This window comes from Ceratotherium simum, chromosome 37 (assembly GCF_057802395.1).
Source record: "Ceratotherium simum simum isolate JZ-2026a chromosome 37, ASM5780239v1, whole genome shotgun sequence".
NCBI lineage: Eukaryota > Metazoa > Chordata > Mammalia > Perissodactyla > Rhinocerotidae > Ceratotherium > Ceratotherium simum.
The window spans coordinates 1,256,854-1,280,834 of record NC_141936.1 but is presented as its reverse complement, the minus strand read 5'-3'; the positions used below and the strand labels follow the sequence as shown (position 1 = coordinate 1,280,834).

Below are 23,981 nucleotides of genomic sequence, written 5' to 3'. Positions count from 1 at the left end.
TCCCCAGCCTCACCTGCACGGGGAGCTGCCTCCTGAAAAGCAGCACTGTTTGCCCTGCTGTGCGCCTAAGCGGGCAGTGGGGGAGGATTCAGCTGTAGGACCCCAAAGGACTTTTCCTCTCTTGTATAGTAAGAATCTGAACCACAACACTTACAGCTTCTCTGAGACCTCAAATAGCTCAGGAGTAAGTCTACAAGAAAGCCACGCCCTCTTATTTTCAGAAACCTTGGGGTGACTGATTTCCATACAGGAATGCAGCGTGAGATGAGGGATTTAACTGAGCACAGGCACTTATTTTTATGTTTGGATTAACAAGCCTAAGATTCTGTGGTCAGCATAGCATCTTCAAACACATAAGAAAACCCAAAAGTACCATTTTTACCCACTGGGGGTGCTGGGTGCCAGGTTCAGGGCAGGAAGAGGGTGCCTTTCTGAAATATGACCACCAAGTTCCTTCTGCACCTTCCACCTGGCGTTCATCTGTCTTTTATCAGCCTGGAATTGTCCCCACACAGAATCAGGCGGGTGCACTTACGAGAAGTTCAGCATGGGTTGGCCCACATGGGAGATGTGCACCTCCTCCAGGTACTGGAAGGGCTGCAGCGTCGGGAAGGTCCCAGCTCCTGGCGGGTCTGACAGCCAGGTGCCCAGCATCCAAGACAGCGGCTCCACCACTGGGTTCATCTTGGGAGGCTCTGGGGACAAAAGGAAGGGACAGTCAGTGGCTCTGCGTCCCCTGGTCTCCTTCAGACCACGCCTTGCTGAGCTCTGTGTGGAAATGCACATTCTGTCTCGGAGCACGCCCTTGTGATTGCAGCTAATCCTGCGAGACCATGAGCACACCAATAGCCACCTGTCGAGAAAGGGAGAAAAAGGCCAAGCAATAAGCCAATGTCTCTTGCCAGAACCAGCTTCAGAACTCTCTGCGTCCTACAGAAAAAGAGAAGGAGAGGGCCTGGGGGATCAGGGTGCCTGGTGCAGGGATCAAGTGACGGAGATAAAGGGCAGATGAAGAACATGACAAAGGGAACAGAGGGTTTCAGAGCAGGTGAAACGTGAAGAGCACGCTCCATAGGCAAGACTTGCATGGGAACTGCTGACTCAGATTCCCATGGGAAGGCCTCTGGATCTGACGCCAGCCCTGACAGCGCCAGCTGGCCTCCTGGAGACTGTCACTCAGGAGGGCAAGGTTTCTCTCTCATTCCACAAAAGAACCCACTGTCACTGAAGTGTGAGGGATGACACGCAGGCCTGGAATTGAGAGGTGTCAGGTGGAAGGCGTCCAGCGACAGGACCACAGGGGAGGGCAGAGTGGCTGGGTTCGCCGTTCTGCCAGGCCACAAGCCCCATACCCCGAGCCCCGCCCGCCAAGCAATCGGAACTGAACGCTGGGTACGGACCGTGTGCTGCTGAGAGGCTTTTCAGAGATTAGCGCGCATGATCCTCATGCCAGCTTCTCCTTGACATTCCTGTCTGCATATAAAGGAGAAGCTGTGGAGAGAGTGGCTGAAGGGCTCCTGAGACCACAGGAAGGTGGGACTTGGCCCCAGCTCCTGCTGTCCATGGAGGATGGAGGACAGGAGGTCTGATTCCCAGATATAGCCAAAGCTCTCCTCCTGGCCACGCCCTGCTTCCCACACCTCGACAGCCTCAGATCTTTAAGTGCTTTAATCTGAACAATGGAAATGATACTAAGGAAATGCAGGAGGGGAGAGAAGCACACACTGGCTAACCCGTGCAGGAGGCTAAACTATTGAACAGTAGGTTTTATCAATGGACCCAAATAGGCCAAAGCAAAGGAGCCCGCTTCCTTGTCAGAGCTGAGAACCTGCATTGCTTCCTTCGGGCCTGCCTGAGCAAAAGACACACAGAGGGTACAGGAGTTCCGGAAGCATCCTGGCCTCTAAAATGACACAAGCTTGGCCTAGAAATTGAAAGCAGTCTGAGAGAAAAGTCCCTAGGAGGAAAGGAATGCCAAGGGCTCTGGGGGTGGAGAAGCGTCAGACCATGTCTAAGAACACCTGGGAAGAGAGGAGGAGGGTTATGTGCCGCCAACCCTGGGGGTGAGGACACTGGGTGGTGAACAGGGAACTGCATCCCTGATTGCTGAGCCCCCATGGGGCAAAAATGGGCAGCCAGAATGAGGACGTGGGTGAAAACCCATTTCTTGCCCAACTTGGCTATCTCTTTCAGATTTCCTTTTCAAATTGTCTGTGGAAAGTCAGAAAGTGAAGGCTGCAGCATGAGCTTTGACTGATAAAACTTTCATAATTAGACAACAAAAGAAATGTAAATCAGGATTTTAGTTACAATCTTTGATGGAGATAAGGAATAAGAGCTTCAGAATGAAAAGGCTCGACTTAGAAGAAGCTGCTGCTGCTGACGCTGATTATCATCCATGACACCTGAACCAATTCCTTCCTTCGTGCAATGTGCCAGGCGGTCTTCCAGGGAGAGGGCTATAGCCCCTAGCTGAGGAAAGACAAACATCCCTGCCCACCCCGTGGCGCTTACGTGCCCGGGAGGGAAGACAGCAACAGACAAAGAAATGAGGAAAAGATGCAGAAGTTGATGTACATTAGGTGATAAGCCATAAAGGGACACGGGGGCTGTTGGGGCATTTTGAGACCTTAAATAAGAGGGGTGAAAACAGCCTCCCTGAGAAGTGTGCAGAGACCAGGGAGGGAATGTGGGGCTGCAGCTACTCTGGAGAAGAGTGGCCCAGGCAGACACGCCACAGACACAAAGGTCCTGGGTTGGGCGCTCTGGCCTTGCTGGGGAGGAACAGGTGGCCAGTGTGGCTGGGAAAGGCCAGGCCAGGACAGCCTCAGCCCCTGGAAGGGCTCTGGTCTTGACTCTGAGTAGAGGGAGCCCTGGAACGGTCTGAGCGGGAGGGCTGAGATCTCTGGCTGTGCAGAGCGGGCGCAGAGGCAGGAAGCGGCTGGTGGTGGAGGGTGGCCTGGGCCTGGTGGCAGTGGTGGAGGCGCTGGAGAGGGCCTGTTCTGGATCTGATCTGAAGGCAGAGCCAACCTGATTTACTGACGGCTGGGACATGGGACATGAGAGAGAGAGAGGTGACTCTGAGGTTTACCGACTGAACAACTGAGAAGATAAGCTGCCACTGACTGAGATGTCAGACAGAGGAAGAGCTTGGGCGGTTTGAAGCTTGAGATTCTGTGGCAAAAATCAGTCAGCTCAGTTAGTGCAAGCCCTAGAATTTTCAGGACAAATAGAAATCATTACTTTTCAGACAAACAGCTATGGCCTTAGAAACTCTTTCTGTCTGGTAGACTTTTTTATCACGCTCAGTTGCAGCATTGAAAAAACATTCTTTGCAAATTTCAGGCTTTCTGGTGGGTTATCAGGCCCGCCTGCGTTAAGTGCAGCATGGGGTGGTGGTCACAGCCCATTGTCACAGCCCGCTCTGGCTCCCTTGACGTCTGGATCCTGGTCTCCATGCGCTGAGCGAGCGCAGCCTAGCTCTTGACCAGCCTGCACTGAAATTGAAACATACTTTCAAAATTGCTAGACTGCTCATCTACACAGTCAGTCCTGTTAAGATGCATGCCATGTCAAAACTGCGTACTCCCCTCTTAAGGAGGTTTTCTGAGCATTCAGTCCTTTCCTGGTCAGGGCACCAAGCCCCGTGGATGAGCCAAGCCCGCCCCCTAGGGTGGAATCACGCCACTGCAGCGCAGACCCCAAGACACGGAGCTGGTAAACCCTGGTCTTCAGGAAGGACACATCACGCGCCCTTTCTTAGGAGACAGAGTTGACGTTGACCCTGAGAGGAAGGACCACACACTCGCTTTCTTGCCATCCCGTGTTCTTTATATGGCTCCTGAAGAGGCAATCTCCTCAAAGGAATGCAGTGGTGGGCATGACACCAGCCCCTCCCCAGGCCACCAAGATCAAGCGGCCTCTGCCTGGTGACTCTGACTGCGTCCTCTGCAGGCCACCGCATCCCCCCACCCCCTGGGACACCTCATCTCCCCCCGTGGCCACTCTGTGCACCCCAGGAGCACCTGCTTCCCCTCCTGTGGGGGCTGTGCTCAGTCCCTGGCTCGTCTCTGCCCAGGCTGTCCTCCCAGGGCTTCTCTGCTGGCCCCATTCATCCACCCTGTGGACACCTCCCACCCCAAGACCAAATGAGGCCCTCTCCTCTGAGATGCCGCTCTGGCCTTTCTTTCCCACCTGCCCCACTGGGGAGACCCTGAGGTTGGGAGCCTGTCCTCATCAAATCTGCTTCTCAGAGGGACCTGGAGAGGAGGAGCTCCTCAAATGTGGGGTGAGAGAGAGAGAGAGGGCGGGGGGGGACAGAGACAGACAGACAGACAGACAGACAGACAGAGAGATGGGGAGAGAGGGAGAGAGAGAGAGGAGGAGAGAGGGAGAGAGACAGAGGTCTTGTTCTTTCTTCCCTCAAATCTCTCTGGGGATCTCTCTGAGGGAACATGATCGGGTAAGTGAGCATTATCACCTCTCCAGAAAATAAAAAAAACAACAAATAAAAAAAACTTTTCCCTGAACTTGATTTTCAGGGAAAATAGGTCACAGATACAACCCACAAAGCCACCAAAATTATGCACGAGGGCTGTGAAAGCGGCTGGGATAGTCAGAGCCTCACTGAAGGACAGAAGCGGGCAGGGAGTGGGCACGTACCCATGTGAAGGGGAGCCGGCGAGCAGTCCGAGGAAACGCACAGGGAGCCAGGCTCAGAGGAGGGAGGCGGTAGGGCCTTGGAGCCACTCGCCATGGCCCTGTTTGTGGGAGAAGCCTGCCCACGAGGCAGCAGAGAAGAGGGAGCCCTGGGAGGCTCCTCTGGCCCCCCTTCTGCTACAGGCAGCCCCTGTAAAGAGCGGACCCAGGACACCCACTGCACTCACAAGGAGCAGGAAGATGGCAGGCTTAGGCCGGTGCGAGGGAACCTCATGGTACCATGGAAAAGGCCCTGACTGGAGGACACACCATGACGTCAGTGACACTCAGAAAGAAAAGGATGCTGCCAACCAAAGGGACGCTCTGCTGTTTTGTCAGGTTGACTGCAGGAACTGCCAGAGTTCAGAGATGTAGAAAACTGTGTCTTAAAATGGATGAAACGTGGTAGAACACAAAGTGTGGGAAAGACAGCACAATATTGTCAGGACCCAGATGAAACTGACCGAATGTTTCACCATACTCGTTAAAAACCCAGTGAAGCAATCACCTCCGTGAAGAAAGACTACTGACGAGAAGTGCAAGGACTAGGGAAAGAAGTGGCAAGAAAACAAGGTGAAACCTGAGCTGGCAGAAGTCGGGAAAGAACCAGAAGAAAAAACATCAATCAAACCACCACCAAGAGGAAGCTGAACTTGGAAGCAGCACAGGGAGAGAGACACTGGGAAATACAACGTGGTTCACAGAGGGCGGAAATGAGTTAAAGAGAAGAAGATAAAAGAAAAATAAACACACGAAAACAGTTAAAAAGGAGTAGAGACCCTCATACACCGCGGGTGGGAAGGTACAACGTGCATCCTCTCCTCACAGGGTGAGCACGGAGCACTGAGCTGGCAGCAGTCCCACCCCAGGGACCCACTCAACAGAGAAGAAAACTGTCCACGCCACAAACTGTACGTGAGTGTTCACAGCAGGATTACTCACAGCAGCCAAAGTGTGCAGACAACCCAAATGTCCTCCAACTGATGAACAGGGAAACAAAATATGGCACAGCCAGATGACGGAATGTGATTTAGTCATAAAAAGGAATGAAGCAGCGATACACGCTACAACGTGGATGAACCTTGAACACGTTACGCCAAGGGAAAGAAGCCATTAAATGTCACATATTGTACGCTTCCGTTTATATGAAATGTCAGAATAGGCAGGTCCACAGAGACAGAGGCAGAGCAGTGGTTTCTCCACAGCAACGTTCAGTGGTAGAAGATACTAGTGCCACACTTATAAGACGCGCAGGGAAAGAAAGTGAGCGCCCAGGACTTTATCACCACCACAACTTTTTATAACATACAGGCTATAGACCCATGCTGTCTGACGTGGCAGCTAGCAGCCACGTGTGAGCATGTGAAACGTGGCTGCTCCACTGAGACGTGTTTTAAGTGTAAGACACACACTGGATTTCAAAAACTCAGTCCAAAAAAAGGAGAACTTCAAATATCTCAGTAACTTTTAAGTATTGGTGGTTGAAAAGATAATGTTTTAGATAACACTGGATTAAATTATATATTGAAATTTTCACCCGTTTCTCTTTACCCTTCTAATGTGGCTTTTAGAAAATTTTAACTTACATATGAGCTCAGGTTATATTCCTGTTGGACAGCGCTGGAATGGACAGTTTTCAACACTCAGGGAACATTGTTCCCATGAATTCCCCCTGAGGATGTTACTAGAAGACAGAATTCACCACGAGACGATGGGGAAATGATGGCAAAAGGAATCACAGTGAGAACTGAACACATTCCACAGAAAAACAAACATGGGCACCAGTCACAGGTGGTGGATGCCCTGACCGTGTAGGTGGGACAGAAGGCACAGACACCACGACAAGGGCCGGGGGGGAGCAGAGCAGGCCCACCGGTCCATCACTGGGAGTCGATGTCCCAGAGGCCGACAAACCAAGGCATAGACCATGCAGGGGAAGAATTTCCTTTAAAAACAAAACACAGCAGGCACACTATAAAATAGTAAGACAGAACTAAGACCAAACACACCTGAACTCACATATCAAAAGAAAAGGCCTTTGGGGCTGGCCTGGTGGCATAGTGGTTAAGTTCATGCGCTCCGCTTTGGCGGCCTGGGGTTGCCGGGTTCAGATCTCAGGCGCAGACCTACACACCGCTCGTCAAGCCATGCTGTGGCAGGTGTCCCACATACAAAATAGAGGAAGATTTGCACAGATGTTAGCTCAGGGCTAATCTTCCTCACATACAAAAAAGAAAAGCCTTTTCAGATTGGATCAGAAAGCAAGATCCTCGACTCTTATAAAGGAGAGCTGCACCTAAAATAAACTAATTCAGAAAGGCATTTCAGAAAGCTGGGCAAATGCAAGCAGTGAGAAAGCAGGCATCACAATCTTACTATCAGGTAAAATGATGTCCCAGCCAAAATGCATTAAACTCGATGAAGAATGGCTCTTTAGGATGCGAAGGGTTCAAGTCACAGTGAAGATATCACGGTCATGAATACTCATGTGCCAAACATAGCAGCAACTTCTACAAGGCAGAAATTATTGAGGATGCACAGATGCTGATAGAAACTAAAGGAAATCTCAATTCATGTCTATGTCCAAGTGAATAAAATACAAATAATGAAACAGAATATCTACATAATAGAATAAGGTAGTTCTGATTGATATACGTTGCACTTTATAGCTTAAAACCAGAGAAATACTCCTTCTTTTCAAGTTTCTCCAGAAAACTCATGAAAACTGACCTTATAAATGGTCAAAAAAAACCTGTAAGTTCCAAAAAAAGAAAGAGTTCCCACCACACTGTCTGATCACAATGCAACGAGACTAGAAATTAAAACACTATCTGATGTCCCTTGAAAATACTATGCTACGAAAGAGAAGGCAGACACAAAAATGCACATACAGTTTATGCTTCCATTTGTATGAAACGCTAGAAGAGGTAAACGGATCTCTGGCGAGAGGAATGGTGCTGGGGTGGGGACTGGGGCGGAAGGTGCAGGAGAGCTTGGGAGTGTTCGACGAGGCGTGTGGGGACACTGGTGTCTGCCCGTCAAAACTCACCCAGAGGAACACCTAGAGCTGTTTCACTTTCATAAATTATACCTCAATAAAAACATTAAGAGGCGAAAATTCCACAAAACAAACACTAAAAAAAGCAGGGACCGAAATGCCCTTTCCCTGGACCCGTTTACTACGCTATAACAGCACAGGGCCAGGAGTGGCCAGGTGACGCTGGCCTCAGAGCCAGCACATCAGGGAGCAGCCTAGCCCCTCAGGGCTTCCAGTCCGTGCCAGCTGACTGTTGCTCGCAGGGACAGGGTCCTCTGTTGCAGATCTTTTGTTATTTTAAGAAAACCCACAAATATTGATTTAGGGGTAAAATATCCCAATTTCTAAAGATGTGTTCAAATTAAAACAACAACAACAGGCTGTGGCGTGAGGCACACACCCTGGTCCCTGGCTGTCCTGTCCACCAGCTGGCCACAGCCTTGGTCTCACAACACAGGGCATGGGGAGGCCCAGCGAGGGCTGAAGGGGCCTGTGCTGAACCCCCGCCGGCCCAGCTTTAGCATGGCCCGGCACACTCCTGGCCCTTCCCCAGGTCAGGGCCTGCATGTCCCCTCTTTGCTCCTTCTTTATTCCTTTCCTCTTCCAGCCAGGAGTGAGAAGGCTGGTGGTCACCCAGTATCTCCCCCTGAATCCTGAACCAATGGCTCACGAACATCAAGAGAAATCTTAGTTGCCCACAGCTGTGTTTCTAAGCGAGCAGGTTTTGTTTTGTTTGAGCTGCACAGGGAGCTGGTTCCGGACACATGGAACCTGCGAGTTCTGCGTGCGTGCTGGCCACAGCAGGGAAGCCGCCTGCGTAGACAGGAGGGGCTGGCCCACTGAGGTCAATGTGAAATCACTAGCCCACAAAGAGCAGGCAGAACAAAGCAACAGAATCTGCTGTGAAACGCGCATGAGAACTGGGTTAAGACGGGTCATGAGGATTCAGCATAAGAACTGGGCTTACGGAAATCTGAGGTGAGTTTGACGGGACTGAGTCTCCCACCGTCAGCCCCGGGGCCCAGGGACTTGCTGGAACTTCTCCATCTAGAAGGTGTGGACACGGAGCAATCAAAGATGGATGCAGGGGGTTTCCACTGTAGCCCTCGCTTGCTAGTAGGCAAGAGAAGATGTCTGTACAAGCAATTCCAATCAAATGATAATACAAGGGGTCACAAATATGAGAGGAGAAGCACACAGATGGAGAAGGTGCTCCAGGAGGTCTTCCTAAGGGAAGAGAGCCCAGCTGTGCTTGGCGAATGGGCACGACAAGGACAGGGATGGAGTGGGGCCTGTGCTCAGGCCCTGCAACCACCCGGCTGACAAAGTCAGACCAGTGCAAAGTCTGGCCCATCCTGGGAGATTTGGGCTGGCGGGCCTGAGGCAGGCTGGACTGTGCCTTTTACTCCTCAGGGGTGCTAATACAGGGTCTTGGGATGAGACAGCAGTGCTGGCCGCCAGTCTGCTGGCACAGGTCACGCCTGTCCCTTCTTTGCTCTGTGACAATGGCACCAGGCTAGGTGTGAGCAAAGGCTCGCCCAACAGGCGCTGCGCTGTGGGGGGCTCAGGCAAGGGAGAGGAGGACTGGAGGGGAGGAGCTGGGGTGTGCAAACCACAGCTGGGCGAGGTGGAATGGAGGAACTGACCAGTCCTGGGGACAGGGACCAGGGAGGTGGCCAAGGGGACTGAAGCTGGAAGTTGGAAGCCTGGTGAACAGAGTCACCAGAACCAGAACATGGAAAGCAAGGCTTAAGATATGATGTGGGTTAGGGAGGCAGATGAGGACAGAAGGTAGGTGGGCAGGGCAGGGGGAGAAGTCCAGCGGCTGGCGTCCCAGGCTGGCAGCCTGAAAGGGGACCGGCCTTAGCAGGGTGAACGTGCAGGCCACACCAGCCAAGGGTAGACACCGCCCCCAGGACAGGTTAGAACCACAAAAGAGAGGTGGACTCAGCATGGTCATCAGCACTGAACAGGAGGGTGGGAAAGCGAGCGTTTCCAAAAGAGCAGGTGGGGAGAGCTGCTGAGGGCTTAATTTCCTGCCTCTAACAAATTCTGACTAAAACCCATTCAATCACACAAGCACTTGTAAATCGACTTTGCAACGGCGGCAAGTGCACACTCGGTCACGTGGAGCCTCCACAAGCCCAAGTTCAGCAAGTCCTTCTGGAAACGGAACAACTCATTCAGATGGCAGCTGTTTCTGAGCCCACAGAGCTCACAGTTGATGGATTCTCCAGACAAATACTCCATCGCACCACACTACGGAAAGTGAAAGGGGAAGCAGTGTGTTTATTTGGCAATATATTAAAAAAGACTAGAAAATTCTAAAGTGACTCTTCTTTTAAAAGTCAGAAGAAACATTTTGAGTAGAAAAAGTAACACTTGACTGGAAATGAAGGTGCGTGCTGTTAAATAAGTATCATGAGACTCTTCATGTTGCCCCAGATTTAATGACCAGCGCATTGTTACATCAAAGAAGGTCCGATACCGTGAGATATCTGATTCTGCAATGGAATATGTAATTGCTCTGAGAAACACCTCAGATTTAGTCCTCCTGGCTTGCTGATATTTGCTCTTAGTTGTAATGAAGTACAGACTGGACACAGACAGCGGGGTGGGCAGTCAACAGTCAGTGGTGGGCAGTGGACGCCCTGCTTCCTGCCGGCCGCACCGCCCCTCGTGCTGCAGCACCTGCAGATGCTGGCCAGCACTGGGGTGACCCAGGTTCCTCGGTGGGGCCCCTCCCTGCTGCACGTCCACAGTTCCAGGCTGCACTACTGCCCGCGGAACTGCGGCCAGCCCCTCGGCCACTGCCTCTCTCCTTGTTTTCATTGAAGCGTTGCACGGGGGAGAATGACCAACAAGACAATTCTCAAATCCAAACGTCAGGTTACGGGAGCCTATATATATGTCAAAATTCATCAAACTATATCATTAGGATTTGTGTATTTTATTCTATGTAACTTACATACTTTATTAGAAAAATAAAAATAAAATGAATTTAAAAGTCAAACAAAAAGTATAATTAAGGAATCTAGCTTATTTGCCACTTTCAACCTCTGCAAGTAAATCAGACAGGCTTTCTATGCTTTTTTTTCTGATTTCATTTTTCTTTGGTTAAAATCTCAACCAAAAGGCAAAAATAAAAATTTAAATTTTCTCCAAGAAATTCAAATTTTCATTTTTTGGCCCAAGACAGTGAAAGCAGGCTTACCCATCCCTAAGTTTTCTAAACTCCGGACACCGCCAAGGTTCTTCAAGGTTGTTTTCTGCCAATTGACGGGAAATGTCTGCACCTGGCTGTTAACAGCTCGGCAGGAAGTGAATGCCAAACTTGAAGAATGCATTCTGGGAACTGTAGTTCCACTATAAAAGATGATTTCCTCAGAAAAAAGTGGAAGACAAAGACAGAACTAGAAATGACGGAATCTTAGAGCTGGGAGGAACTTTGGAGATCAAGCCGAATTTTATGAAGATCAGACATGCCAGAGAGGTTAAATGTCTTGTGCAGAGCAAGGAGTTGGACTTCCACCGCTGATCACAGAGGGAACCAACTTGTTTAACAGGGAAGAGCACATGGAACCAGGCACATAGCAAAAGCTGTTTCTTTCTGGAACAGTTACTCTGGAAACTCCTGACATATCCCTTTCTAATCTGTCTCCTAGAGGGCTGGCTGCCCACTTATCTTGGCTTTGAAAGTGGATGCTCAGAGCATGCTCGGTCTTCTGGCAAATGTGTCAGCAGATGGGCCCAGGACCCCAATGACAGGAAACTAGCAAACACACTCACTGTGACCTAGGAACGGACTCCTTCCTGGTACCTCCCACCCTCACATCGCTTTGTGTTAGCGACAAAGTGTTTCCGACACTAACTGCACAGCACAACAGGGTAAAGGGAGCTGACCCCGCCCACTGCCCGGCTAGCGCTGGCTGTCCCAGGCGGAGAAGACACTATCTTGGTACTGCTGATTGTTTGTGTCCCACTGGCATGGCACACCGGGGGAAACTGTTATTTTAAAATGACAGGAAAGCCCTCACTTTATCACCCATGAAATGGAATGACAAAAAGAAAAAAGAAATGACAGACAGAAAATAGAGCAAATATTTCCATAAAATACCAAAAGATAGAAAATGAGACCAAATAATTATTACTTGCAGACACTATGGCTGATTACCTAGTCAATCCAAAAGTCTCAACTGAGAAACTGTTAGAACTAATAAGTGAACTTGATAAGACGGTTGGTTATGGGGCCGGCCCCGTGGCTTAGCGGTTCAGTGTGCACGCTCTGCTACTGGTGGCCCGGGTTCGGATCCTGGGCACGCACCGACGCACCGCTTCTCCGGCCATGCTGAGGCCGCGTCCCACATACAGCAACTAGAAGGATGTGCAACTATGACATACAACTATCTACTGGGGCTTTGGGGAAAAAAAAAGGAGGAGGATTGGCAATAGATGTTAGCTCAGGGCTGACCTTCCTCACAAAAAATAAAAAAATAAAAAAAAAGATGGTTGGTTATGAACACTGGTAGCTCTCCCACATATCAGCAATAACTAAATTAAAATCACAGGGAGGGGCTTCCAGTTTCAACTCGACATGGAAAGAGCTCAGAAGTCATAACTCCTGTTTTTACAACAAGAAAAACACTGAATGAACTAAAAGTCAGTAACTGTTCTTGGACCCATCAAAGAAGTGAGGTCATAGATGTCCCCCTGAAATCTGGAGAGACGTGCTAACACAGAATCACAGCTGAGAACTGCTTACCTGGAGCAGAAACTACTGGAGATATGAACTGGCAGGAACCCGCAATGGTAATTTGGACAAAATGCTGAATGTAGACAAGCATGCAAGTGAGAATCTCATGAGGGCTGCAGTCCTAGGGGTGCCCCACACTGTCATGGGTTTTGCTTCCAGGAACCTCACCAAGTTCTCAACAGGAGAAGACAAGAAAATATCACCTCATGTCTCTGGCAGAGGGAGGGGAAGGGAACCATTTTGAAATAAGCCGAGAGCATTCTCCAAAACACAGCCTTGCTCTGCAGTGAAAAAGGTATTAGCAGAGCTTTCTCTCACCTGGGGGAAGGGCATTTACCCCACACCAGCCCCTCGAGCCTTCCTGTCTCACCTAAAGCAGGGAAAAGACAGGGAAGAAACACTTGTGAAGGTCACAGCCCAGGAACACGGTCACAAAAGGCTGAAATTTAATCATAAGGTTATAGAACACTTCTCCTCCTGCACACCACTCCTCAGGGCTCCAGCACAATAAAACACGGATTACAGCAGAAAAAGCCCCAAGGTGCAGATTCTATGGAAAAAGTTCTTAGAGAAACCCAAGACGACAGGGGAGACAAAAAATAAGGACAGTAGAGGAACGTGAGGCCCCTGGCATCTACAGTTACAGTAGAGATTAGACAGCTCAAAGCCTGGCCAGGTTAACAGGACACCTCAACCTAAAGGCCTAGGCACCTCAGTTTCTATTATCTGATACATCAGGTCCACCTTTAAAAAAATTACAAGGCATGCTAAAGGGTAAGAAAGAACACAGTCTGAAGAGGCAGAGCAAGCATTAGAACCTGACTCAGATGTGGCCGAGATTTTGGAATTGTCAGATGTGGCATTTAAAATCACTATGATTAATGTGCTAAGAGCTCTAAACGAAAAAGTGGACAACATGTAAGAACAGATGAGTAACATAAGAGAGAGGAAATGCTAAGAAAGAATCAAAAGAAAATGCTACAAATCAGAAACACTGTAACAGAAATGAAGAATGCCTTTGACTGACAAGGCTGAGGAAGGAATCAGTACATCTGAAGATATTTGTCAAAAGAAACTTCCCAAACTGAAATGCAAATGGAAAAAAAAAGAACAGAATATTGGAGAACTGTTGGACAATTACAAAAGTGGTACATATGCATAACAGAAATACCAGAAGGAGAAGAAAGAGACAAAGAAGAAGAAATATGTGAAGTAACAATAGCAGAGAATTTTTCAAAATTAATGACAGGCACCAAACCACAGATCCAGGAAGTTTAGAGAGCACCAAGCACAATAAATACCAAAAACTCTGCATCTCTGCACATCATATTCAAACAGCAGCAACCAAAGATGAAAGGAATCTTGAAAGAAGCTAGAGGAAAAAAACCTTACATATAGAGCAAAAAGGATAAGAATTACAGTGGTCTTCTCATTAGAAGACACACAGGTAAGAAAAGAGAATTCTATATCCAGTAAAACGATCCTTCAGAAGTAAAGAAGAAATAAAGACTTTTTCAAACAAAAACAGGAAATTCACTGCCAGTAGATATGCCCTGCAAGAAATATTAAAAGATGTTCTTTAGTGAGAAGGAAAATGATACAGGTCAGAAACTCAAATCTACATAAAGAAAAGAAGAACATTGGAGAAGGAATAAATGAAGGTAAAATAAAATATTTTCTTTTTCTCAGTTGGTCTAACAGATAAATGTCTGTTCAAATTAATAACAGCAACAATGTGGGGCCCGCCCCATGGCGTAGCAGTTGGGTGCTTGCGCTCTGCTGCTGGCGGCCCAGGTTCGGATCCCGAGCATGCATTGATGCACCACTTGTCGGGCCATGCTGTGGCAGCATGCCATATGAAGTGGAGAATGGGCACAAATGTTAGCCCAGGGCCAGTCTTCCTCAGCAAAAAGAGGAGGACTGGCATGGATGTTAGCTCAGCGCTGATCTTCCTCACACACACAAAAATAATAGCAACAGTGTGATTATAGTTTATGTGTAAGTGAAATGAATGACAGCAATTTTATAAGGGACGAGAGGGAGGAACTGAGAATACTCTGTTATACGGTACTTGCACTGACCGCGAAGCAGTAGTATTATTTGAAAGTGGACTTAGATTAATTGTAAATGTACAGTGCAGATTCTAGGACAACCAATAAAAAAGAATGATATGCTAAGAAAGGAGAGAAAATGAGATCAAATAAAATTCTCAATTAAAACCAGAGAAGGCAGAAAAGGAGAGGAACAAAAGAAGCAAGAGAAAGCAGCTACAAACATGATAGGTGGTAATCCAGTTGGTGCAATAATCACTTTAAATGTGCATGGTCTAAGTACACCAATTAAAAGACAAAGAGTGTCAGTAGATAAAAGCACCAACTGTATGTTGTCTATAAGAAACCTACTTTAAACATAAAGACATAGATTAAAAGTAAAGGGATAGAGAAAGATACATCATGCTAACAGATCAAAAGAAAACTGGAATAGCAACATTAGTTTCAGACAAAGCAAACATTAGGACAAGAAAAATGATCAGAGATAAAGAGGGGCATTACATAATAAAAAAGGTGTCAATTCTCCAAGAAGACATAATAATCCTTAATATCTATGTACCTAACAACAGAGCATCAAAATACGTGAGACAAAAACTGATAGAACTGCAAGGAGAGGGAGACAAATCCACGGTCATAGCTGGAGCCTTCAACATCACTCTATTAGCAAGGGACACATCCAGCAGGCATAAAATCAGTAAGGACATAGCTGAACTCAACAGCACCAACAATCAACTGTTTATAACTGATATCTGTAGACTACCATGATGGTTCATTTTATGTGTGGAATTGACTGGGCTGAGGATGACCAGATAGACAGCTGGTAAAACATTATTTCTGGGTGTGTCTGTGAGGGTGTTTACAGAAGAGATTAGCAATTGACTGGTGAACTGAGTAAAGCAGATGCCCTCCCCTACGTGGGTGGGCACTGAGGGCCTGAATAGAATGAAAAGGCAGAGGAAGGGCATATTTGCTCCCTCTGTTTGAGCTGGGACATCCATCTTCTGTCCTGGTCCTCTGGCCTTCAGACTCAGACCAGGATTTACACCATCCCTTCCCTCCCCCCACCCCCTGCCAATTCTTGGGCTTTTGGACAGGGACTGAATTACTCCACTAGCTTTCCTGGTTCTCCAGCTTGCCATGCATAATTGCAGAAGCTAATTCCTATCATAAATCTTCTCCTATATACATGTATATATATACATCCTATTGGTTCTATTTCTCTAGAGAACCTTGACTAACAACCACTTCATCCAACAACAGCAGAACACACATTCTTCTCAAGCTCACATGGAACATTCACCAAGAGAGACCACGTTCTGAGCCATAAGACATATCTTAACAAATTTAACAGAATACAGATCATACAAAGTATGCTCTCAGACCACAATGGAATTAAACTAGAAATCAGTAACAGCAAGATAGTTGGAAAATTCCCAAATATTTTTAGATTAAACAAGACACTTCTAAATAACAAGTGGGTCAAGGAGGAAACCTCAAAAGAACAAAATATTTGAACTAAATGGAAATGAAAATACAACTTATCAAAATTTGTGGGATGCACTAAAAGCAATGTTCACAGGGAAATTTATAGCACTGAATGCGTATATTAGAAAAGAAGAAATATCTAAAATTAATAATCTAAGATTTCACCTTAGGAAAGTGGAAAAAGAAGACTAAGTTGAAAAGAAGCAGAAGAAAAAAAAATTAGAGCAAAAACTAATGAAACTGAAAACAGGAAAACAATAAAAAAATCAACAAGGGGCTGGCCTGGTGACATAACAGTTAAGTGCCCACGCTCCGCTGCGGCGGCCCAGGGTTTGGATCCTGGGTGCGCACTGACGCACTGCTTGTCAGGCCATGCTGTGGCGGCGTCCCATATAAAGTGGAGGAAGATGGGCACGCATGTTAGCCCAGAGCCAGTCTTCCTCAGCAAAAAAAGGGAGGATTGAGGACAGATGTTAGCTCAGGGCTGATCTTCCTCAAAAAAAAAAAAAAAAATCAACAAAATTAAAGGTTGGTTTTTTTGAAGAGATCAATAACATTGATAAACCTCTAGCCCAGTTAACTGAGAAAAAAAAAAGAGAGAAGACACAAATTACCAATATTATAAATAAAAGAGGGCCATCACTACTAACCTCATGGTTAAAATAAAAGGTTAGTAAAGGGACACAATGAACAACTCTATGCCCCAAAATTTGATAACTTAGGTAAAAGGGACCAATTCCTTGAAAGACACATACTACCAAAATTCACACAAGGAGAAAAAGATATAGAATAGGCCTATATCTATTAAAGAAATTGAATCATTAATAACTTTTCAAAACTGAAAGCACCAGGCCCAGATGAGTTCACTGGTGAATTCTATCAAAAATTTAAGAAAGAAATTATACCTATTCTCTACAGTGTCTTCCAGAAGGTAGAAGCAGAGGGAACACTTCCTAACTCAATCTCTGAGGCCAGCATTACCCTAATACCAAAGCCAGACAAAGACAATACAAGAAAGGAGAACTACAAATATCTCTCATGTAACATAGATGCAAAAATCCTTAACAAGTATTAGCAAGTTGAATCTAACAATGTAAAAAAAAGAATGACAGACCATGACCAAGTGGGTTTATTCCAGGTATGCAAGGCTGGTTCTGCACTCTAAAATCAACTATTGTAGGGCCGGCTCCGTGGCTTAGCGGTTAAGTGCGCGCGCTCTGATGCTGGCGGCCCGGGTTCGGATCCCGGGCGCGCCCCGGGGCACCACTTCTCCGTCCAACCCGGGGCCGAGTCCCACGTACAGCAACTAGAAGGATGCAAACCTATGACATACAACTATGGGGCTTTGGGGGGAAAAAACTGAATAAATAAAATCTTTAAAATCAACTATTGTAATCCACCACATCAACAGGCTCAACAAGAAAAATCATATGATCCTATCAACAGATGCAGAAAAAGCATTTGACAAAATCCAATACTCATTCATAAAAACTCTCAATAAACTAGGAATAAAGGGGAACTTCCTCAACTTGAAGAAGAACATCTATTTCAAAAACCCTATAGCTAACATCATACTTAATGGTGAGAAACTTAAAGCTTTTCCAAGATCAGGAACAAGGCAAGGATGCCCCTCTCACCACACCTATTCAACATTGTACTGGAAGTCCTAGTAGACACAATAAGAGAAGAAAAAGAAATAAAAGGTATACATATCGGGACAGAAAAAATAAAACTGTCTTCAGGGGCCGGCGCCACGGCGTAGTGATTAAGTTCGGCTTGTCCCACCACTTCAGCGGCCTGGGTTCGCGGGTTCGGATCCTGGGCGTGGACCTACACCACTTATCAGCCATGCTGTGGCAGTGACCCACATATAAAGCAGAGGAAGACTGGCACAGATGTTAGCTCAGGGCTAATCTTCCTCAAGAAAAAAAAAAAACGAGGAAGATTGGCAACAGATGTTAGCTTAGGGCTCTTCCTCAGCAAAAAAAACCCCCAAAAACCAAAAAAAACCTGTCTTTGTTCACAGATGACATGACCATCTGTGTAGAAAAATCCCAGAGAATCCACAAAAAACCTCCTGCAATTGATAAGCAATTACAGTCATGCATCACATAATGACATTTCGGTCAATGACAGACTGCATGTATGATGGTGGTCTCACAAGATTAGTACCATTTAGCCTAGGTGTGTAGTAAGCTATATCATCTAGGTTTGTATAGGTACACTCTATGATGTTCACACAATGACGAAATCACCTCACGATGCGTTTTTCAGAATGTATCCCCCGCGTTGTGACATGACTGTATAGCAATGTTGCGGGATACAAGTTAAAATACAAAAGTCAATTGTTTTCATATATACTAGCAATAAACAATTGGAATTTGAAATCAGAAACACAGTAACATTTATACTTGCACCAAAAAAAGAGATAAATATTTAGGTATAAATATTTTAAACAAAATGTGTATAAGATTTTTATGAGGAAAACTATAAAATTCTGATGAAAGAAATAAAAGATCTAAATAAATGGACAGATATTCCATGTTCATGGATTGGAAGACTCAATATTGTTAAGATGTCAGTTCTTCTCAACTTGATCTATAGATTCAACACAATGACTATCAAAATCCCAGCAAACCATTTTATGGATATTGACAAACTGTTTCTAAAGTTTATATGGAGAGGCAAAAGAGGCAACAATATTCGTGGAAAAGAACACAGTTGGAGAACTCACAGTACCCTACTTCAAGACTTACCAAAATGCTACAATAATCAATACAGCGTGGTATTGGTGAAAGAATAGATACATAGACCAATAGAACACAATGGAGTCCAGAAATAGACCCACACAAATACAGGCAACTGGCTTTTTTTTTTTTTTTGTGAGGGAGATCAGCCCTGAGCTAACATCCATGCTAATCCTCCTCTTTTTGCTGAGGAAGACCGGCTCTGAGCTAACATCTATTGCCAATCCTCCTCCTTTTTTTCTTCCCCAAAGCCCCAGTAGATAGTTGTATGTCATAGTTGCACATCCTTCTAGTTGCTGTATGTGGGATGCGGCCTCAGCATGGCTGGAGAAGCGGTGCGTTGGTGCGCGCCCGGGATCCGAACCTGGGCTGCCAATAGCAGAGCGCGCGCACTTGACCGCTAAGCCACCGGGCCGGCCTGGTAACTGGCTTTTGATGAAGGAGCAAAGGCAATAAAATGGAGAAAGAATAGTCTATTCAACAAACGGTGCTGGAACAACTGGATGACCATACAAAAAAAAAAAAGTAACCTAGACACAGACCACAGACCTTACAGCTTTCACAAAAATTAACTCAAAATGGATCATAGACCTAAATGTAAAAGGCAAAAGTATAAAACTCCTTAGAGAAACATAGAAGAAAATCTATGTGACCTTGGATTTGGCAATGAGTTTTTAGATACAACACCAAAAGCACTACTCACGTAAGAAAAAAATGATAGGGGCCAGCCCCCTGGCACAGTGGTTAAGTTCGGCGCGTTCTGCTTTGGCGGTCCAGGTTCACGAGTTCGGATCCTAGGTGTGGACCTACATCACTCATCAGCCATGCTGTGGTGGCGACCCACATACAAAACAGAGGAAGACTAGCACAGATGTTAGCTCAGGGCTAATCTTCCTCAAGCAAAAAATGAGGAAGATTGGTAACAGATGTTAGCTCAGGGCTAATCTGGGGTGGGGGGCGGAATGGACAGACCATAAGCTGGACTTTACAAAAATTTAAAATTTCTGTTCTGCGAAAGGCAATGTTAAGAGAATAAAATAAAAAAAGAAAGAGAATAAAAAGACAAGCTGGGGGGCCGGCCCAGTGGTGTAGCGGTTAAGTTCATGCACTCTGCTTCAGTGGCCCGGGATTTGCAGGTTCGGATCCCAGGCATAGACCTACCCACTGTTCCTCAAGCCATGCTGTGGTGGCCTCCCACATACAAAATAGAGGAAGACTGGCAAAGATGTTAGCTCAGGGCCAATCTTCCTCACCAAAAAAAAAAAGACAAGCCAGGGAGAAAAACTGAGAGAAAATATTTGCAAAAAAAAAAAAAAAAAAGCTGTACCCGTCATGCTACCTACCTCCTCCTTGGACCCTGCAGGCAACACATCTTCCTTCAGCCTCTGGTTTTGGAAAAATTCATGTTCCTGACCCATGTCTAGTTTCTTCCTACCATTTCTGTTTCCTACATTTTCATACATTTAACTTGTAAAATAGACTGTGATAATATTATTACATAATGAATTAAAACAAAAAAGGACTTGTATCCAAAATACACAAAGAACTCTCAAAACTCAACAATAAGAAAATAAGTAACCCAATTAAGAATAGGCCAAATATCTTCAAAAAGATGAACAAAATCGACAAACCTTTGGCTAGATGGACTAAGAAAAAAAGAGAGAAGACTCACATTACTAAAAACAGAAATGAAAGTGGGGACATTAATACCGATTCCACAAAAATAAAAGGGATTATAAAAGAGTTCTATGAACAACTGTACATCCAAAAATTGAATAACCTAGATGAAATGGACAAATTCCTAGAAACACAAAACCTACCAAGACTAAATCACAAAGAAACAGGAAATCTGAATAGACCTATAACTAGTAAGGTGACTGAATCAGTAATCAAAAATCTCCTGATGGCTTTACTGGTGAATTGTACCAAACATTTAAAGAAGAACTAATACCAATCATTTTTAGACCTTTCCAAAAAAACTGAAGAGGATGAAACACCTCCTAATTCATTCTATGAAGCCAGCATTGTGCTGACACCAAAGCCAGACCAAGACACTACAAGAGGGTTACCCACCAAAATCCCTTATAAGCATTGATGCAAAAATCCTCAACAAAATACCAGCAAACCAAATTCAGCAGCATATTAAAAGGATTATATACCACGACCAAGTGGGATTCATTCCTGGAATCCATGGATAGTTAAACATATAAAAAAAAAAATCGATCAATGTAACATGCTTCATTGACAAAATGAAGAGGAAAAACCACATGATCATCTCAATTGATGAAGAAAAAGCATCTGACAAAATTCAACACCCTTTCATGATAAAAACACTCAACAGAAGGAAACTACCTCAACACAGAAGCCATATATGAAAAGCCCACAGCAAATATCATACTCAATGATGAAACACCACAAGCTTTTTCTCTAAGATCAGGAATAAAGCAAGGGTGCCTACTCTCACCACTTCTATTCAACACAGTAGTGGAAGTTCTTGCCAGAGCAATTAGGCAAGAAAAAGAAATAAAAGGCATCCAAATTGGAAAGAAAGAAGTAAAATGGTCTTTCCTTGCAGACGATATGATCTCATGAGTAGAAAACCCTCAAGACTCTACACAAAAGCTGTTAGACCTAACAAACAAATTCAGCAAAGTAGCTGGATACAAAGTCAACACACAAAAGTCAGGTGCATTTCTACACACAAACCATCAACTATCTGAAAAGGAAATTACAAAAACAATTCCATTTACAATAGCATCAAAAAGAATAAAATACTTAGGAATTAACCAAGAAAGTGAAATACTTATACAGTAAAAACTACAAAAGATTTCACAAAGAAATTAAAGAGGACATAAATAAATGCAAATACATCCCATGTTCATGGATTTTGGAAGGCTTAATATTGTTAAAGTGTCAATACTATCCAAAGCAATCTACAGATTCAATGCAATCCCTATCAAAATCCCAAAGATGTTTTTTGCAGAGATAGAAAAACCCATCTAAAATTCATATAGAATCTCAAGGCACCCAGAATAGCCAAACAACCCTGAAAAAGAACAAAACTGAAGGACTCTTACTTGATTTTGAAACTTACCACAAAGCTACAGTCATCAAAACAATTTGGTACTGGCAGAAGGACAGACAGATAGACCAATGGAATAGAATAGAGAGCCCAGAAGTAAAACCTCATATATATAGTGAATGATTTTTGACAAGGGTGCCAAGACCATTCGACCTGGAAAGGACCGTCTTTTCAACAAGCAGTGCTGGGAAAATTGGATATCCACATACAAAAGAATGAAGTTGGACCCTCATCTAACGCCATATACAAAAACTAACTCAAAATGGGTCAAAGATCTAACTGTAAGAGCTAAAACAATAAAACTCTTAGAAGAAAACATAGGACAAAAGCTTCGCGACACTGAACCTGGCAATGATTTCTTGGATATGACACTAAAGGCATAGGTAACAAAAGAAAAACAAATAGAGGGCCGGCCCTGTGGCTTGGTGGTTAAGTGCGCGCGCTGCGATGCTGGCGGCCCGGGTTCGGATCCTGGGTGCGCAGCGAGGCACCACTTCTCTGTCCAGCCTGAGGCCGAGTCCCACATACAGCAACTAGAAGGATGTGCAGCTGTGACATAACAACTATCTACTGGGGCTTTGGGGGCAAAAAATAAATAAAATCTTAAAAAAAAAAAAAAAAAGAAAAACAAATAGACAAATTGGACTTCATGAAAATTTAAAAATTTGTACATCAAAAGGCACTATCCACAGAGTAAAAAGGCAACCCACAGAATGGGAGAAAATATTTGCAAATCATATTTCTGATAAGAGATTGATATTCAGAATATATATAGAACTCCTACAGCTCAACAACAAAAAAACCAAACAACTCAATTCAAAAATGGGCAGAGGACTTGAATAGACATTTCTCCACAGAATGCCCAATAAGCCTATGAAAAGAGGCTCAACATCACTGATCATCGGGAAAATGCAAATCAAAACTACAATGAGATACCCATTGGGATGGCTGCTATCAAAAACCCAGAAAACAAGTGAGGATGCAAAGAAATTGGAACCTTTTGTACACTGTTGATAGGAATGTAAAATGGTGCAGCCGCTATGGAAAACAGTATGGAAGTTCCTCAAAAAATTAAACATAGAATTACCATGTGACCTAGCAATTCCACTTCCGGGTATAAACACAAAAGAAGCAAAAACGGGGTCTCAAAGAGATATCTGTACACCCATGTTCAGAGCAGCATTATTCACAATAGCTAAAACGTGGAAGCAACCCAAGTGTCCATCAATGGATGAATGGATAAACAAAATGTAGTATATACACACAATGGAATATTATTCAGCCTTAAAAAGGAAGGAAATTCTGCAATATGCTACAACATGGATGCATGTTGAGGACATTATGCTAAGTGAAACAAGCCAGTCACAAGACTACAAATACTGTATGATTCCACTTATATGAGGTGTTTAGAGTAGTCAAAATCACAGCAACAGAAAGTAGAATGGTGGCTGTTGAGGGCTAGGGGGAGGGGAGAAGGGAGAGTTATTGTTTAATAGGTATAGAGTTTCAGATTTACAAGAGTTATGGGGATGAATGGTGGTGATGACAGTGTAAATATATTTAATGCCACTGAAGCGTACACTTAAAATGGTTAAGATGGTACACTTTTTTTTTTTAGGAAGATCAGCCCTGAGCTAACATCCATGCCAATCCTCCTCTTTTTCTGCTGAGGAAGACTGGCCCTGAGCTAACATCTGTGCCCATCTTCCTCTACTTTATATGGGACGCCACCACAGCATGGTCTGACAAGCGGTGCATCGGTGCGCACCCGGGATCTGAACCTGGGCCGCCAGCAGCGGAGCGCGCACACTTAACCACTATACCGAGGGGCCGGCCCCAAGATGGTACACTTTTTGTTACATGTATTCTAACTCAATATAAAAAAGGGGAAAAAAAGAAATGAGCTATCAGGCCACAAAAAGACATAGAGGAACCTTATATATGGCTAAGCGAAAGAAGCCAGCCGGAAAAGGCTATATATCCTATTCCACAGTATCCATATATCCCAATTATATGACATTCTAGAAAACACAAAACTATAGAAACAGTACAAAGATCAGTGGTTGCCAGGGTTTGGGAGGAAAGGGATGAAGAGGCGGAGCACAGGGCTTTTTAGAGAATCCAACTC

The 23,981-nt window shown here is 45.2% G+C and overlaps 1 protein-coding gene across 2 annotated transcripts in view; it reads right to left on the bottom strand.

Annotated features, from left to right (window-relative positions):
* THAP4 (THAP domain containing 4) overlaps positions 1-23,981 on the bottom strand; it is a 44,732-nt gene that overhangs the window by 11,080 nt on the left and 9,671 nt on the right. Inside the window, exons 1-2 of one of the 2 annotated variants that reach the window (XM_004427760.3) lie at positions 10,950-11,048; positions 536-695 (exon numbers count right to left, since the gene is read on the bottom strand). In XM_004427760.3, coding sequence (XP_004427817.1) covers positions 536-695; positions 10,950-10,953 — 164 coding nt within the window. In that variant the 5' untranslated portion in view covers positions 10,954-11,048. Of the gene's footprint in view, positions 1-535; positions 696-10,949; positions 11,049-23,981 lie in introns of those variants that run through there. The other variant, XM_087424548.1, reaches the window with a different exon arrangement.